Genomic DNA, 18,324 nt, shown 5'->3' with positions numbered 1-18,324 from the left:
AGTGACTCTGCCTGCCACATTACCCCCAGTTGCCCTCCACAGCTGCTTGGTATCTCTCATGCTGGAAGATGCCATCCCTCAAGAATGAGAAAACTAATGGGCTGCACTGTTCGCACCAGTTCAGCTCATGGATAACGGCTGTGGATCGATGCTCACAAAAGCAGCTCTGTTGACAGAGGGAGGGAAGCTGTTAGCTCCTGAGGCAGAGGCAGTGACAAGAAATTGCAGAAAGTGTTAAGAAGTTCTACCAGCAAAGCTGGGTTAGGACAGGAACATCCCTTCAGCATCCCCTTTAGCCTGTCTGTAGGGCTGTCTGAATACCTTCCAAGTCTTCCCCTTTTTATTAATATATAAGCTTCCATTGGCTTTTAGTTCCTCATCTTGATTCAGGGCTGGTTAAATAACTGGAGGTAGCTTTTCATGTGTCTGACTCACAAGCAACATCATATTTCTTTCTGAGCAGTTCTGAATTCTCATTCATAAGGAACTATAAAATGCCCAGAGGACCAAAAATTCTTTCTGGCATGGACCCTCGTCTCTGGACAATGCCAGAAAATCCAGTCATTTGGAGCAGAGATAAAGTTCAGTCCAGAACATCAGCTCTGTTCTTTCTCAAAGATATTTAGTGCTGAACCTAACTTTTTGGCTCATCTTTGGTAAATGAATGTGGACAGAAGTTCCAGACCCAGATCTTTGCCTTTACCGCCTGGAAGTGCGTACATCTTAAAAGCCAGAGAAGTTATAAAAAACTGCTGTTCTTCCAGAGTCTGTCAGGAAATCCTTCAAATGTTGCTTTCTGACTTGTTTTCTCTGGCCTCCCCAATACTGTTTCTTGTGAGCTGATAGTTCTGTGTTCCCATTGCTCTTGAATCTAAATAAATAGTATTAGAAGACAGTGTACTTATGAACTCTCTGCTGCTAATTGATGCAGCAAAGTCAAACGGAACAACATGATCTGTTCAACCCTGCTCAGGGCCTCCAAAAGTGGCTTCTGGCCCTTGTCCCCATTTTGCTGAAGATAGCTGATTTATTCCAGAGAAATGAGAGGCTGAGTCAGCCTTACTGGGAACTGAACCTGCTCTTCCAGGAAGACCCCTGTGGGGTTATTGTCTGATGCTTTACAAGCTTTATAAGCACAGGAAATTTATCACATCTTTTCCAGCCTTCGTCTAATCAGTGCAAAACCAAATGTAAACAGTGGTTTTTAGCTGTTATTCAAACCTGCTTCTTCTCTAGATGTTTTATAGATACTTACTCAATGCATTACAACAGTATTTGTTATGTTGTGGTGAGCACACTCTCAGCAAATGAAACAATGAAAAACAGTGGCAATCTCTGATCCTTGGATCATCCTCACCAGGTGGTGAAAGGGATTTTCTGATTTCATCTCTGCATGTCTGTGTAATGAAAATGGATTAAAACCATAAAATTCAAAGAGGTCCACAAGGACAAAGTTCCTTCATGGTCATCACATGACACTGTTAAAACTACAAAATGGCCAAACTTCACTGTAAAAGAAATCAGTTGTTTTCTTGCTCACTTTGATCATATTGGAAGGTGGTTTCCCCAGATCTCCTAGTTCTGGTAAAGCAGGTTTCACCATGTGCCTGATGTTTCTATCTCCCTTTAAATGGCAAAGAAAAAAACCAGGAAGAGTGTGAAAATCATGTCAGATTTACCTCACATTCTACAAGCAAAAAGAGAAAATGTACTTGTAAACTCCTTATTTATACAGGCACTAATATTTCTAGGTTGGCTTCATAAGCACATCTCCCGGAGAAGTCAGGTTACCTGTACATTTCAGTATAAGACTCTACATTGCTAAATGTTTTATCTTATTTCATTAACTTAGTGCCAAGTCCAAGCCAAAGCTCTGAAATCGCCCCTTGTTGGCAGTCAGTGCCTTCACCTGGTAGCATACTTAGTGGCTGCATAAAATCTGCACCACTTTCCAGTCTGTATTGCTGTCTCTTTTGTAGAGGAAATTGAGACTGCATCTTCAATCTGCTTTAAGATGTATCTCCTCAAGTGCCGGTGAATGGACTGCTGCTGCAGCCACAGGTGTCTTGTGTGTGTTTTGCAGGCAGAGAGTGGAAAAGCCCTAAAAGTCTGATCCTTGCTCTGAATGCACAAGGTTTGGCTGGGTGAAGTTGCTACCAGTACATACAATCACTCTCTGTGGGTTGAGTTGCTGTAAAGGGTCTTTACAGTGAGGATGCCAGAGCTGACCTCCATGCCAGAATGCTTGGATTTAAATTTATATGTGGCTGACATTCAAAGAAATATTTATTTCCTCAGCTAAGATAACTCCAAATTTGCAGCATACCTCAAACCTCATTTTGCATCTGGCAGTTATGTTTGCTATACCATAGTAAAATAAAAATACAAGTGGGTCCTTTTATAAAGATGTGATGCACAATCTGGATGTTTTCAAGTGCTTTGCTTTTGGGGGTTAAAATTAATCACCCAGTTCAATGCCTCTGGGTATATTTTTTAATCCAAAATATTTCAGTGATCGAAATCACAGAAAAGTCCCCAAAACAGCTGTATTATTACAACTATAGGATGATGAGTTGTCATGCTGGGCAGGAATAATTAGGTAATGAATGTGGACTGTGAATGGAAAGCTATTAATGGGTTTAGTTGTCAGAGAAATATGTACATGGAACTGCTCTGAGTCTAAAATGGAGTGAAGTAGATTTAGGTATCTTTCATTTGCTTAGATTTCTACTCTGAGACAGCTGCCATTAATCTTCCCTCCAAGGAAATAATGAATCCTCTTTATGTAATTGCTGTAAAAAGCCTTTCATATTTTAATTTCAAACTTGGCTATCTGGAATTCATAGTGTTTTCAATACTGAATACTGGGTGAATTCAATATGCCCAGGACATAGGTCAAAAGCATCTTCAGCTTTGTGGCAGTAACAGTCTGTGGACTAAGCTTCTTTTTACCTTGTTTGGAGAGAGTACAAAATGACCTTGCTTCTGTCTCCCATAATCCCCTGCTGCAGTGCAACTAGGTGTCATCTAGAGGATCCATATACCTAGATAGACTTCTGCTCCATGAATCACAGAACAAGAGGAAAAAAGGACTGTTAGAGAAATGCAGCTATCTGGACTGTGATAGAAAGGGAGCGCACCCTTAGTAGAGTGACAATCACCATCTTATCCTAGACTAGCTGTGTGAATACAACAGCACAGAGCTGGGTACTGCCAGGCTTGTAGAATCACAGACTGGTTTGGGTTGGAAGGGATCTTTAAAGGTCATCTAGTACAACCTCCCATGCAATGAGCAGGGACATCTTCAACTCAATTAGGGTGCTCAGAGCCCCATTCAACCCAGCCATGAGTGTTTTCAGGGATGGGGCATCTATAGCCTCTGTGGGCAAACCTGTTCCAGTGTCTCAGCACACTCATCGTAAAAAATTTCTTCCTTATATCTAGTCTGAATCTGTCCTTGATAAATCTTCATCTCTGAGGTGGACATGATCAGATTTAAGGGCTCTTCCATGAGGGAAACTGAAACTAGAGTGGGTGGCCTCTTCCTTTCCCAATTTCCTTATTAGTCATTGCTATTTTATGCTCCTTGACCCTCTTCAAGAGAAAAGGCAGAGGAGAACATCATCTGCCTCCAGAATAGTTTATGTCACAACATAAATAACAATAGTTGTGACCAGGACATATCCTGTTTTCCTGCTGGTTTTGCGTACTTTGTTCTTATCTTGCAGCTTTCATTATTTGCACATTTCTCTGTACCCTGTTTGTGCAACTATGACAAATGCCTCTGCTTGTCCTTTTGTGGACACTTATAGTTATCATGTGTAGGCTTATATGCCATTGTTGCTGGTTGTGTTATTAGCAGTTTTGCAATGTTACAAAATACTTAAACACGGCTATCAGCTGTGCTATTTAGTGGATTCAACTGAAGTTAATATTAATTATATAGCCCTTAGTGTGGTTCTACTTTAGGGTTTTCTGTATTGGCTACTCCAGCTGTGGGAGGAAAAAGACTTGTCAGCTCTGTTGTGAGCTTCTTAAAGCTGCAACAGAAGTAAGGATATGAGAGGCTGGGGCTTCAGTTCACAGGTTAACTTCTCTATGACTAACAATATATTCCTCTTCTTTGCAGCGGGTCTTCCTAATGTCCTCTTGATCATAGGAGCGCTGGTTCTGCTAGTTGCAATAGCAGCCTCTGTTATACTTTATCAGTCCTTCCGAGTTGATATTGTCCTATTGTATCGGGAGATATTTCAGCCCTACTCAGTCAAGGATGGTGAGTAAAAATTGAGCAAGAAAGCTTAAAAAAAATGAAAAATATAAAACATATGGAAATACATTTATTTGATAGTTGCTTACTAACTGTATTTGGTTTAAGTGATTGGGGTTTTTTTGGTAGCGGGGAGGGACTGCAGGGGTAGCTGTTGTAAGAAGCTGCTAGAAGCCTCCCTGGCTCCAGTTCAGACCTGCCTCTGACCAAGGCCAAGCCAGTCAGTGCCTCTGCAAATGATGAATTTAAGTGCATTGATGCCCCCACCAAGACCTTGACCAGTGCAGCCCTGGTATGGATGGTGCAGCCCCAGTCCAGCCCAAGTCCAAGCCCAAGCCCAAGTCCACTCCCAAACTCAATCTCAAGATAAAGCTCAAGCCCAAGATCAAGCCCCATTGCAGCTCCAGCCCAAGAGTTAACTCTTCAAGAACCAGCAGAAGAAATCTGCAGCAGAGAGAGGAGTGGGATGTGAGAGGAAAAACTGTGCAAACACCAAGGTTGGTGAAGAATGGAGGTGAAGAATCTCTGACAGGGCAGAGGTTCCACTGCAATATGTGGTGAGATGGCAGGTTGACCCACCTGCAGCCCATGGAGAGTGAACGTGGAGCAGAGATCCACCTAAGAAGGTGGCTATGCCTGAAGAAGGCTGTGATTAGGTGGGAACCCTGTGCTGGCGCACTTTGTGGGAAGGACTGCACCATGCAGAAGGGAAGCCCACACTGGAACAGTTTGTGAGGAAACTGCAGCCCATGGGGAGGCTTACAGTGGAGAAGTTCATAGACGACTGTTTTCCATGGGAGGGACACCAGGTGGAAGCAGAGGATGAGTGTGAGAAGTCCTCCCTACCCCTGAAGAAAAGGAGTGGCAGAAACAGCATGGAGTGAACTGACTGCAACCCCTATTCCTGTCCCCCTGCACCACTGGGAGGGACGAGGTAGAGAAACAGAGAGCAAAGCTGAGCCCAGGAAGAAGGGAGGGGTTGGGGAAAGTGCTGATTTTAAGATCTGGTTGCATCTCTCATTATTCTACTCTGATTTTAATGGTAACAAATTAAATTGTTTTGCTTTTCCCCAAGCTGAGCCTGGTTTTGCCTGTGAACATAAGTGGTGAGCAAACCCTCCCTGTCCTTGTCTTGACACATGAGCTTTTTGTTATATTTTCTCCCCTTCATCCCACTGCAGCAGTGGGGGACAGTGACCAAGTGGCTGCATGGTGCTCAGTTGCCCACTGAGCTTAAAATATGACATTAACTCATACAACACCTGAGCCTAATCCTTCACTTTCTCATGCCTTCTGAAATAGTTTCAGTAATGGAGGAAAAACATAGCTCTGTCATTTACATGAAAGAAATCTGAATCACTCTAGAGCTCACTAACTGCAATGGCTAATCCTTCACTGATTGTAGCAGGAGTTTAGATACCTAGCTTTCATGTAGACACCTGAATTTACATGCATTAAATCTGAAGCTGACTCCTACCACAGATGTCTGCATGGTAGATATCTACAGCTGATCTAGTTACTTATGTTCTCTTCAAAGAATAAAGAAGTATGCTTTTTAGGGCAGTTTCTGTTTATATATTATGATGAAATTAATCAGACTCTGGAAATGGCTATTTCTTTTTTTATTGGATGGTCTGGACAAGAACTTCAGATAGCAACAAAAGAAGGGATATGATCGTCCTCACTGGAAAGAAATGGATAAAACATTTGGGATTACGAAAAAATGCTATAAATGAAAACATCAGAGAGAGATGAAGAAAACAGTGAATGAAATAGTTGACTATACTTTGTTCAGACTGAAAGACTACATCCCAAATAAAGAAGCTTTTTACTCAGAAGTGTGATATGTTGTGGGAAAGATGAGTAATTTCTTCAAGGTGGAAGTACTTAAGTAGAGTCTCTTGTCCTGAAAGACAGAGGCTGTTAACACCCTATTGTATCACTGAAATAACAAATGCTGAGCTTCCTCTCTATTTCATGCTAATATGCACTGATCAATTGAATTCTTACTCTATATACTTTGAGATACAGCCTTCACAATACAAAGATCAGGTTCTCCAAAATTACAAATACACAGGATGTAACAACTGAGCATGGAGAACACTAAATGTGCAGAGTCTCTAATTTCCAAACATGCATCCATTGATATGCATTATTCAGATTAGCATGAACGTCTACTTAGATCTATCTCAAAGACTGATACTCTTATTTTTTCATAACTTTTGCAATAGACCTCTCTAATTCATGTTAACAGAATACACTTTCTTCTTGTTTTGCCTTACAGATGGGAAGATATATGATGCATATGTTATCTACCCTAGAAACCATACCAATGAAGCTAATTTTGTGGAATATTTTGTTTACCAAATCATGCCAGATATTCTAGAAAATCAATGTGGCTATAAACTGTGTATTTATGGGAGAGACATATATCCTGGAGAAGGTAAGTTTCAGCTTAGATAATGCACTGAATGACTTGTCAAGCTGGAGAAAACTGTGGTTCTGGTATTTTTTAGAGGTACTGGAGGTCCTCTTACATTCCTGAGCTGGCCACTCATCTCCTCAGCAGCTGTACGTTCACTGTTTCAGGCAGGGTGACGCAATGGCACTCTGTGCTTCCTGGTGTGCTAAGAAAAGGAAGCTACAGGGCAGAGGCACAGATTGTTTACCATCTTCTTGGGCCTTGCAGGATATGTGACCCCAAGTGTGGCTCTTTTAAATGTACACCTGCTCTTCAGGTACTGCAACTCTGCATAGCCGTTATATGGGCAAAGCCACAACCAAACCATGTGTGAGTAGGTCTACATGACCAAGAAGAAGAAGAGAAACCACAAACTAAGCTGACAAATTGACCTTGCTGTTAATCACTCAGGGGTTTTCAACCTGTTATGAGGGTGTTAGAGTCACAGGAAGTTCAGCTTCTGTTCACTGACATGACCTAATTTCACTTCACACTATTCCTAGGGCTCATTCAGGAGCTTATTTATTCCCGCTTTTTTGTCTTCCAGAATGGAATAACGTTAATTAATCCATGTTAAATTTCCATACAGAATCATAGAATCACAGAATGGTTTGGGTTAGAAGGGACCTTGGGGATCATCTGGTCCAACTCCCCTGCCATGGGCAGGGACACCTCCCACCAGACCAGGTTGGCCAAAGCCCCATCCAACCTGGCCTTGAACACTTCCAGGGAGGGGGCATTCACAGCTTCCCTAGGCAACCTGTGCCAGTGTCTCACCACCCTCACAGTAAAGAATTTCTTTCTAATATCTAGTCTAAATCTACCCTCTACCAGTTTAAAACCATTCCCCCTCGCTCTATCACTACCTGTCCTTGTAAAAAGTCCCTCCCCAACTTTCCTGTAGGACCCCTTCAGGAACTGGAAGGTTGTAATAAGGTCCCCCCAGAGCCTTCTCTTCTCCAGGTTGAACAGCCCCAACTCTCTCAGTCGGTCCTCATAGAGGAGGTGCTCCAGCCCTCTGATCATCTTCATGGCCCTCCTCTGGATCTGCTCCAACAGCTCGATGTCCTTCTTATATTGGGGGTCCCAGAACTGAATGCAGTACTCCAGATGGGGTCTCACGAGAGCAGAGTAGAGGGGCAGAATCACCTCCCTCACCCTACTGGTCACAATTCACTTGATGCAGCCCAGGATGTGGTTGGCCATCTGGGATGCAAGTGCACATTGCCAGCTCATGTTGAGTTTTTCATTGACTGACATCTCCAAGTCCTTCTTATGGACACCTCTAATCTTATGATTGCTTTCATCCATGTACTAGTTGCTTTCCATCAGAGCTGACTTGTCTGTTTATTTTGTGCTCTGGTTATTTTGTGGATGAGATCTTCTTTCCCTGTCAGTAAGCAGGTATGAAGCCAAAGCTGGCACATTTTCTGTTACACATTTCCAAAATTGTCTTGGCCACTGGGTCAGGTGTCATTTACCTGCCTGGAGCTGGACTGACACCTTTGATGTCCTTCTCTTCTGGAGAGTAGCAAAAGTGCTGCCTGACCTTGGGAAAACCCACTGCAACAAAAAGTTTTTAAAAAGCAGCAAAAGTTGCTGAGCCAGATGATTTCCAGCATGCCAGATCCAGAAAAAGGAACTAATAGTAGCTCACAAAACTGCCAATGACAAAAATTTATGCCACTTGTTCAGGTGCTTAGGAACAGGGCAATATTTTGTTATGAAACACTACTCACAAACTGTGGTTTATGGATGGCAATCCTGAAGAAAACTGAGTAGAGCATGCAACTGAGCTGAAGACTATGGCACTAACAAGGGCTTGAATAAGTTGGATTAAAACAAAGACATTTTCACTATACAAAGGCATGAATGGATGCCTGTGACAGGCAGAAGACTCACCAAGCCAGCCTTGGACAGTGAGTAACTTTTGCTTGACTTGTCTGCTCTGATTTAACCAAAACTCTAAAAATGTCCTCAGTGTTGAGCGTTGTCCTTCTGTTTCTCTTCTTGCATACTTTCCCAGGCTTCTGCTTTTCTCTTCCTTGTCCACTTTCATGCCCCTAAATGCTTCCACTTTGGTAGAAAAGCTATTCAGAGTCTGTCTGCCACTGGCAGGACTTAAAAGTCCTCTGCTTCCAGGCAGATGGGCTTAACCCATATGCTCCTCACTCTTGTTTATCTTCTGATGAGCCTTTCATGACCAGGTTTCCAAATCCAAAACCTTACAATTAAAATATGCTAAGCACAGAGTAAACCAGGAAATTCCACTTCAAGATACTGTGATACTTTCTGAGCATGTATCACAGCGTTTGATGAATCATAATTTTCACTGTAAAACTCCATGTATTTCCAAAAAAAAAACCTGCAGTGAGTATATAAAATGGAATTGTTATTTCAAGAAATGCTCTCAGTTCCAGAGCAAAGCTTTGTTACTTGAAACTTGTGTTCTTCCAGGAAAAAGGAAACGTTAAAGAGAATGATGCAAGTGATAAACAGCCCTGCATAGCTGTTGGACTCTCATTATGCTTCTCTGAACTACTGTTCTTTTTGGTTCCTGGTCTTATTGCATAATGGCATTTTCTACAGACTAGCAGTTTCCTGAAGAGGTACAAATGCAAGTATTACACAGCAAACCAAGATGTTTCACTAACATCTCCTTCTACTCCATTCTTCATGGTCGCATGGTCCTGCCAACTGCATCCCTTGCTATGGAATCTAACTCAATGCTGCTGGAGATGCCCTACCTGTAATACACAAAAACATGAGCAAATTAGAGAGGAATGATCATGCTTCCTTGGAGCAATGTTCTGTGTAGCCAAGTGTCCCATCTTCAGCAGTGGCCATGGGCAAAAGACTGGAAAAGATTTTAAGAACAGGGCAAGCCTGTATTATACTTCCTCGAATGTACTCTCTCAGCAGTTTGTGGACTTTAGATGCTTGAATTTTTGTATAATAGCTGCTGATGGATTTTTCATTCACAATATTATCTGTCACTTTCTGAACTCATGTAAATTTCTGGCATTCACAAAATGAGTTGCAATGTATTCCTTGGTTATAGGATTTGCAGCATGCAGCTCCACCTTTCCTTTTGCTACAAGATGGCATCCAAATGGAGAAGTAAATAACACCCCAGGTCCATGGACTGCACCTCAAAACTGAGAAAGATTTTCTTTTAACTTTGTTATTACAGGACCTAAACATATACTTTAATTTTTCCAAAGGATCTTTTCTCCTAACATCAGGAAAATTTAATGAAAAAGAAGAAGAAAATGAAAGGAGTTAGAATTGGCAATCATCACACAAAGGCAAATTATTTTCATGAAACACTCTCAGAGCCAAGAAATAGGACAGAGAAATCATTGAAAGGGTTCTCCTCCTGACCCAGAAGCTGAAAAAGCTGTGCCTCTCTGAGACTGAGAAGAACCTTGCCATGGACTGGTAGCCCCCAGCAAAGGGAAAGGGGAAGCATATGCAGCTGGCTGATGACATCTGCAAATCAGTGGCTTTGTTAGATAAGTGTTACATTGAATTTCCTTAGCTCAACTCCCGCTTTCTTTCCTTTGGCATGACATGCTCCCATCAAAACAACTCCAGCTTTCATTCTACAGACCACAGACTCATCTAACTGTGACCAGCATTTCACTGGACAGGCACTCATCTGCAGTCTTCCTCTCATAGCCATCATGACAGGTCATTGAGAAAAGCATCTCCTGCAGGCCTTATGTGGAGCTTTCCAAACCGGCCAAGAGGTTTTTTCTCATATCATGCTGGCTCTTGAGTTTCTTAGGTCAAACACCTCCAACATCACAGTCCCAGGTGCACACTGTGCACCCACAGTCATCCAATTCTAGGTTCTGGAAACAAGTGAGGTACCATCAGCAGTGGGAAAGAATAACACCTTTAATCGTGCTGAAATATGAATGCCCTGCAAGTCTGGATCCACCTCACAGGGTGGACGCCAACCCAATGCACAGGTTAGTGTATAAATTAGCATGCTATAGCTCAGGAGACATAACACTCCCTCTGCTGGTGAGTAAACTTCTTAAAAAGTAAGTCACCCCAGATGATGAATTTTCACGGGTAAATATTGCAGGATCAGTCTATAAAGCATTAAACTTGATAGAACATGATTCCTTGCATGGAGGCTATTGATAAAGAAAAAAAATGATGCAATCCAGAACTGAACTTGACCCTAGGTTGTTGGATTAGAAATTCCTAACAGTTCTTAAGAGCAGTGAAAATATTAATGTTACATCCAAAGGAAACATCTGAACAGAAAGCTTCGTGGTTTGTTGTTATGGTTTGCCTTTTTTTTTTTTTAAGCTCTTTTTCTAATGAATAAACTGCATGAGAGAGAAGCGAGACAGAAATTATTACTGGTTAAAAAGTGATGAAAATGAAGTGCCTAAACACATGAGAGTTTCTAAAAAAAATGTCAGGGTCTCAGCATTTTCTTGTCCATTCCTAGATACAGCCAGTGCAATTGAGAAGAGGATGCAGAAGAGCAGAAGGCTGATCATCCTTCTAACACAACAGCTGATTAATTGCAAAGAATCTGCTTATGATCAACACCTTGCTTTACACAGTGCCCTAATTCAAAATGATACAAAGGTGATCCTGCTGGAAATGGAGACCATTGGGACTTATGAGAAGCTTCAGGAATCTCTCAGGTTTGTTATTAAGCAGCAAGGTACCATCAAATGGAAAGAGGAGCACACTGTGCACCCACAGTCATCCAATTCTAGGTTCTGGAAACATGTGAGGTACCATATGCCACTGACAACCAAGTTCTCGTCCTCAGCTAATGCCGGGTGAACAGTGACTCTAAGAAAATACAGGTATGATCAGGATGAACCACATGCCTGCAGCTCTTTTTCCTTTCACTGGGTACATGATTTTACAGTCTGGAAGTCTGGCTGTATTTTTGAACACTTTTCAGTCCTTCATTTGTGTAGCGATAAGGTGAACTGATGGAGGAGGTCTGGGGAACTGAGGGAAGTTTTTATCGGTGTGGGAGTTCTGTAAATAAATGATTCTTGGTTGTGTACAGAATTTTGCATGTCACAGGAAACAAAATGGACCTATACTCTTCCTATGTACACTCGTACATATACCTGAAAGTTTTGCTTCTGAATAGCTGAATGTTCTGCATGTTTGCTTTATCTTTCTAATGCAGTCAGTCAAGCATAAATGCCTTCTGTATTATTCAACTAGAAAGCATAATCTGTATTATTCAACTAGAAAATACAATGTTGTGCTTTTTTCATATTTCCCACCACTTATTCCTCTTTGATAAATAGCAATACTCATGCCATGAAATCTTATTCTTATTCCTCAGTAAAAGCTCTTTTGTATGATGTGAATATAGCATTTAAAAAAACCTGGAGCATTAAGGGAAATAAATATACACTGATATATATATTTATATGTATTTTTAGTATTTCATATATTAAAATGAATCTTACACGAAGAGGAAATTTAAATCTTTCAAGTCCAACAGACTATGATGTTGCTATTGTTATCTCCAGATAGAAATAACATTTTAAAATTTGAGGGGTTTTGTTTTGTTTTGTTTTACACTGATAGCATTCCTTTATGCTACTGAAGAAAAGAGACCTTACTGCATTTTTGTAACAACTATAACCCCTCGCTCTGCTTTGGCCTTATGTCTGGTTATACTTTCTTCTGATAGTGAATATTTTGAGATGCAAATGTGAGTACCATTTCTTCTCACAGAAAGCATACTAATACAGGGGCATGAGTAAGGGCAGGAAAACCTGTTGTTTTTCACTATGAAGATTTTTCAAAGCAGCTTCTCAGCAAGACAGAATGTTCACTTCCAAGATTTTTACAAGATCAATTTTTAATAGAGTTTGAATCCTGGGCACTTAATGAGAAAGAAAAGATGATAAATGAGTATCTGGGGAACAAAAAGTCCAGGATGAATTTTGAAGCTGGAAAGAGATAAGAGGAGAAGGTACAATGAGGAAGTGCATGGGATCAGCAATGAACCAAATTATTCTGCAATGTGCTGTCTCACGGACTTTTGTTAGACAGGCATGTGGTTAGGATGGTGAAAAACAATCCCCCTAAATGGCTCTTGTGACGACCCTCCCTTTGTATCAAGTTTTGTGGACAAGAAAGAGAAAAAAGAGAAAATAATAACAAGCAAAATCTAACAACTCTTAATATGGTTTGCCAGCAGTGGAAAGTACGGCCTCGATAGAAAGAAAAGGGATAGTTTCTAAGAGTGGCAAAGAACTTTTACGGAGCTGGGAGGTGAGTATGTGACTTTAATAATGACCAAAAAATGCTGCGGTTCTCACTTCTTTTTGCATTCCTTGGTGGTTAGTATAGAAATCTGAGAGATGCATTAAAATTAATGTATTTTTTATAGATGTTATCACATTTGTAGTATTAAAGAGAAAGCATGAAAAGAAATGTGAAAGACTTTTACAACATTACCGCAACATCAGCACCGGTAAGGCCATACCTGGAGTCCTGTGTCCAGTTCTGGGCTCCTCAGTAGAAGAGAGACATGGACATACTGGAGAGAGTCCAACAAAGGGCCATGAAGTTGACGAAGGGACTGGAGAATCTCTCCTACGAAGAAAAGCTGAGAGAGCTGGGACTCTTCAGCCTGGAGAAGAGAAGGCTCCCATCTGAAGAGAGGATGCACAGAAGAAGGAGTGAGGCTTTTCTCAGTGATGCCCAGTGACAGGATCAGAGGCAACGGGCACAAACTGAAACACAGGACGTGCCCTCTGAACATGAGGAACCACTTTTTTACGGTGAGGGTGACCCAACACTGGCACAAGTTGCCCAGGGAAGTTGTGGAGATATCCTTAGAGATACTCAAAAGCTCTCTGGATATGATTCTGGGCAACCAGCTCCAGGAGGCCCTGCTTGAGCAGGGGGCTGGGACGAGATAACCTCAAGAGCTGCCTGCCAACCTCAACCATCCTGTGATTCCGTGATATACAACTTGCAAAGAATATAAATTTTCAAAAAGGTGTTTTTAAAGAAAATTCACAATTTATACACTAGGCAGTCTGCCTCAGTGAGTAACAGAAGGACAGTCGGCTCTACAAAAAATCTCTCACCATAGGAAGCTCATAGAGGAATCAGTTTGGATGCTTAAAGCTAAACTACACAGAAAAGAAGGCAATTTTGTTGCTGAATTAGAACTTCCACACAGAGATTTAACGTTCTTAACTTTTGCTCTGTGCTTCCCTGGTTTTGGTGCCTCAAGTGACTCTGGAGAGCAGCTTTGCTGTCACTTGTTATCAGAGCGGAGTCATCGTGCCATCTAGTGGATGAACAGGTACCGAGCGATTCAGACCAATTGGAAAAAAAATCAGTTTAAGAACAGCATTAGAATTAACGCCAGTAAAATGTTCAGGGTGTGCATACAGCTGTAATCTCCTGAAACCCATACAACATCACTTGGAAACGGCAGCTCAGAATCTGACACTGCGAATGCAGTGCTGACTCTCTTATAATAAAGTATTTTGAAGGAACAGAACTGTCTCCTTATCATATAACTGCAGTCAGAGTTGTATGGCCCTAGTTAGAAATTCTTAACTCTGGATACTTCAAGTCTGAAAATATATGCTGCATTGCTGGCAATAAAGAAATAGCAGGGACAGGAGCAAGCAATTATTGACACTTATGTCAGTGGTGAAGCTCCTGGTGACTTCCAAGGTATGAAAACCAGCTCCTGCTAATATGAAGTAGGATACCTGCAGAGAGTACATAGAACATACTGCCCTCCCCACATATGCATTTAATACACCCCAGCCCTTTGTGTGAATGTATTTGATGGTTTGCCCTTGAGGTCTCCTGTACTGTTGGGATTTGATGTTCCTACAGCTCAATGAACCATGACACATGCTGGTTTCTTCACCTAAACCACAGTCCTGAAAAGCCAGTCTAGCTATTGCTCCTGCCAAATGCAGGGAGAGTTTTATTTATATTTGTTTCACATGGTTTTCAAAGCCCAAGAGACTGACCACTAGAAGGAAACATTCAGAAGGTTTTACAAGTTTTTGAGCAAGCTATTATTTGTAGGGTATGCAACATTAACTTCTTACAGCGTTGGACAAAGGTATGTTTGGAAGATGACATGTAAAATTGATAGTATATTGTATTGAAAAAATTGTACATGTACAACTACACCTTCTTGACTCTTTCAAGGGCTGAAGAACTACAGCTGTTGTGTCAGAAGCATGTGCTCATGTGTTCCTTTTTCCCACTTTAAAGCGTGAGCTACCTGCCTAGTTTTATATTAAAGAATTTGATGTATGGCAATTTATTCTTTAAAACTGTTTCCAGTCTTTATAGATCTCCAGCTTTAGGAAGATTATGAAGCAATCCTCCTTGAAGCTGTTTCAAAGTAAATTAAGGAGAAGGTGGTGGCTGGATTTACAAAAGGTGTATCATGCACATCCAGGTGTGTCGTGGACAATAGGAGAACCCCGAATGCTGCCGGTCACGAATTGAACATGGCCTTGACATGGTCTCTGCTGGTGAAATATATATGAATGTGGACAAAGGTGAGTGGAAAAACAGTGGTAATTAAGTCTATGCAAGATCAATGTGTTGCAATCTGTATACAAGCCTCATGGCACAGTAAATTACTAGTGGCATCCTCAGGGACTGATACTGGTATCACTACTGTTTAGCATTCTTATTAATGACCTTGGCAATGGGTAAAACTGCACAATCAACAGGTTTTCAGACAGAAAAACAAACTGGGGAAGGATAGTTGACACTATCCTCCTGAGGGCAGAGCTGCTGTTCTGGATGGAAACAAGCTGGAGAAATGGACTGATGGGACACTCACAAGGTCCAGCCCATATGCAAAGTGCTGCATCTGGGATGGAATAAGCCCATTCAACACCACAACCCTGGAGGACAAAGCCGCTTTGCAGAAAGAGACTGGATGTCCTGGTTGACACTAAGCTGAACATGAGTCAGCAGTGTGTGCTTGTGACAAAGGCAGTCAGCTGCAACCTCTACCTTACATGTGTATGTAATTGAGGAAAGTAAGTATTCCCCCGTATTCAGCATTTGCAAGGGTTTCCCAGTACAAGTGAGGCACTGGCATACTGGAATGAGTCCAGGGAAAGACCACCAAGAGCACAGGACATAGAGGGAGAGGACAAGAGGTCCTGTTTCTGTCTACAAGAATTTAATGGAAAGATAAAAGGAATGGATGGAGACAGACTCTTCTCAAAGGAGCACAGTAATGGGACAAAAAAGCAACTGGCACAAATTAGAGCATGGGAAGTTTAAAGTACATATTAGAAAAAAAATAATTGTCATATGCATGGTCAAATGCTGAAACGTGTGCCCAGAGAAGCTATGGGATCTCCAGCCTTGGAGGTGTTCGGGTCTCAGCTGTACATACCCTGAGCAGGAGTTGGACCTGGCAACCTCCAGAAGTCCCTTCCAACCTGAATTATTCTGTGATGCTATGATGTAGAGGAAAGCTTGAAAATGTGCAACTTACTTATTTTAAAACTTTTGAGAAGCATATGAGGCTCTAACAGACACATTATCAGTCTGGAACTTGCTCATATCAGGCACAGACAAAGCTGAAAAAACTATGTAATATTACTTAACTTCTGTTAAGTATTAACATAACTGCTATACAAAGATGACAGAGGTAGATAAAAAAGGGCTATTACCAGCTAGAAGTAAACAGGCCCAGCCTGTGGTTACAAGAGCTGGATGTGTTGCTATTTATGACGGAAATAGTTTCACAGTTTAGGTTTTCAGTTAACACTTCTGTATTATGTGTGTTGGATGGAAAGGAAGACGTGAAAAAATGTGAGAAGTAACTGGCCTTCCCTAGCTGATAGGTCAGGTGGCCAGAGCTTCACACAAAAGTCTGTTTTTCAATATTAGTGCAAACTTTCATTTTCATCATGGTATTTTCACAATGAAAATTGGAGCTGTAGCTCCAATTTTTGGTCAAGTTACTTCTCTATTACAAGGCTATGACTTCTCCATTAAAATTGTGTCAGTGTGAGGAGTAAAAAGTGTAAACTTTATTCTTCTTTCATTTACATTCACATATCTCAGAGCTAACTATGACATTAGTTGAGAGGACTAACTGAACACAGCACTTCCTATAACACAGATGAAAGTTCAGAAACTTGAGAGTATTTCAAAAGGATATGAAAGTAAATGAATGTGAGAACAGCTCATGGAAAATATTGTTGTAAAAGAGTGAATAATTTAAAAAAATGTTTCCAAACTGTCACCATCAAGACTTAGCCTGTCAAACTAAAAAGCCAATGACAGCTTACTTTACCATTTTATTTGTTGGGTGTTAAATTATTTTGGACTCTCGCATAAAATCATTATTCTCTTTATGATATATGTTTTTTTTTAAGTGTTAAGATTGGGCACTGAATCATATAACCAAAACCCACCACAAAGTACCTTGTACACATTCTTAAAGTAGTCATAGTGGGTCAGATTCTTAGCTGAAGTTGGCCTGATTTACATTAGATTATGGTCTGATTGCTTTTATATACAATAGTTTCAATCTGTGATGAGGAAAACAAGTGAGATGAGACAGTAAAACTCATCAGGGTTTGCTTCATCAAAGCTGTCACTAAACAAGTTTCTGAACATGAGAAGGGTGATATGAAAGCAAAAGAAATCCTAAGGGGATGAATTTTTCCCTGCTGCTATCGAAACAGCTCTATTTAGAAGTATAATGGATCATTGCACAGTACATATCAAATAAACCATTCATATGAAATAGCAGCAAGCATACATTTACTCAGGAACAGCACTTAAATAGGAAATACGGCTGTCAGAAATCCCTGATGGAGCTACAGTTCCAATATATCACCATTTGGCTAAATAGCAGGCTCAGATACAGGCATGAAGTCTTATTTAGCAGTGAATATATACTCCCCCTTTGCAGTAATGGAGCTATAAAATGTTCCATGTCTTGAAAGCTTGCATTACTCTCTCCCTAAAGGGGCTACTAGCACAGAAAAATAGCAATGAAATAGGGATGTTTCTGATCACAGTATCAGTAGATCTTTCTGTAGGATCATGTGTTTTGCCTTTTGTCTTTTCTTGCAGATCATATTTTGTGAGGGTTTTGGGTTTTTTCGACTTCTTAGGTTTTTATTTTTCCCCCTTTTAAGGTCTTTGCAGAATACCAGTCTTTCAGGATACAGTTTATCTCTTTGCACATCCTCATTCTCAAACTGGCCAGCGAGGCGGGGAGGAAGCTGTAGCAGAGATAACAGTTGCTATATTTAGCTCAATATACTTGTTCCTAAACCTCCATCCTACTTCCAACACACTTCTTGGAAAAAGAGTCCCGCAAAAGGCATTCAGCAGAAAAGCGGAGGCGTTTCATCTAAAGGTAACCGAGGACATCACCTTCTCATGGCTTTTTTTTCCTTCAGGAGGTTGTGAGAGGTAAGACCCCTGTCTCCTAAAATTTGCTTGGCGGGGGCGGGGGGCACCTCTGGGTTTCACTCACGACTAGGTAAGAGCCCAGCACCCTTTGGTAAACCCGATAATACCTCAACTTGCCTTCTCCGCGCTGCTGTCTGGT

The 18,324-nt window shown here is 41.2% G+C and overlaps 1 protein-coding gene across 1 annotated transcript; it reads left to right on the top strand.

Annotated features, from left to right (window-relative positions):
* Positions 1 to 4,129: 4,129 nt before the first annotated feature.
* Positions 4,130 to 16,898, top strand: IL1RL1 (interleukin 1 receptor-like 1; the record flags this gene model as incomplete). Its single annotated transcript, XM_010178685.1, has 4 exons — positions 4,130 to 4,273; positions 6,552 to 6,710; positions 11,200 to 11,421; positions 16,879 to 16,898. Coding segments are annotated over 4 exons (545 nt in total), but the record flags the coding sequence as incomplete, so codon positions are not given.
* Positions 16,899 to 18,324: the final 1,426 nt, after the last annotated feature.

The sequence above is a fragment of the Mesitornis unicolor genome, unplaced genomic scaffold, assembly GCF_000695765.1.
Source record: "Mesitornis unicolor isolate BGI_N332 unplaced genomic scaffold, ASM69576v1 scaffold13222, whole genome shotgun sequence".
Classification (NCBI taxonomy): domain Eukaryota; kingdom Metazoa; phylum Chordata; class Aves; order Mesitornithiformes; family Mesitornithidae; genus Mesitornis; species Mesitornis unicolor.
Note: the sequence above shows the minus strand (reverse complement) of the source record. Positions and strands in the feature narration are given on the sequence as shown.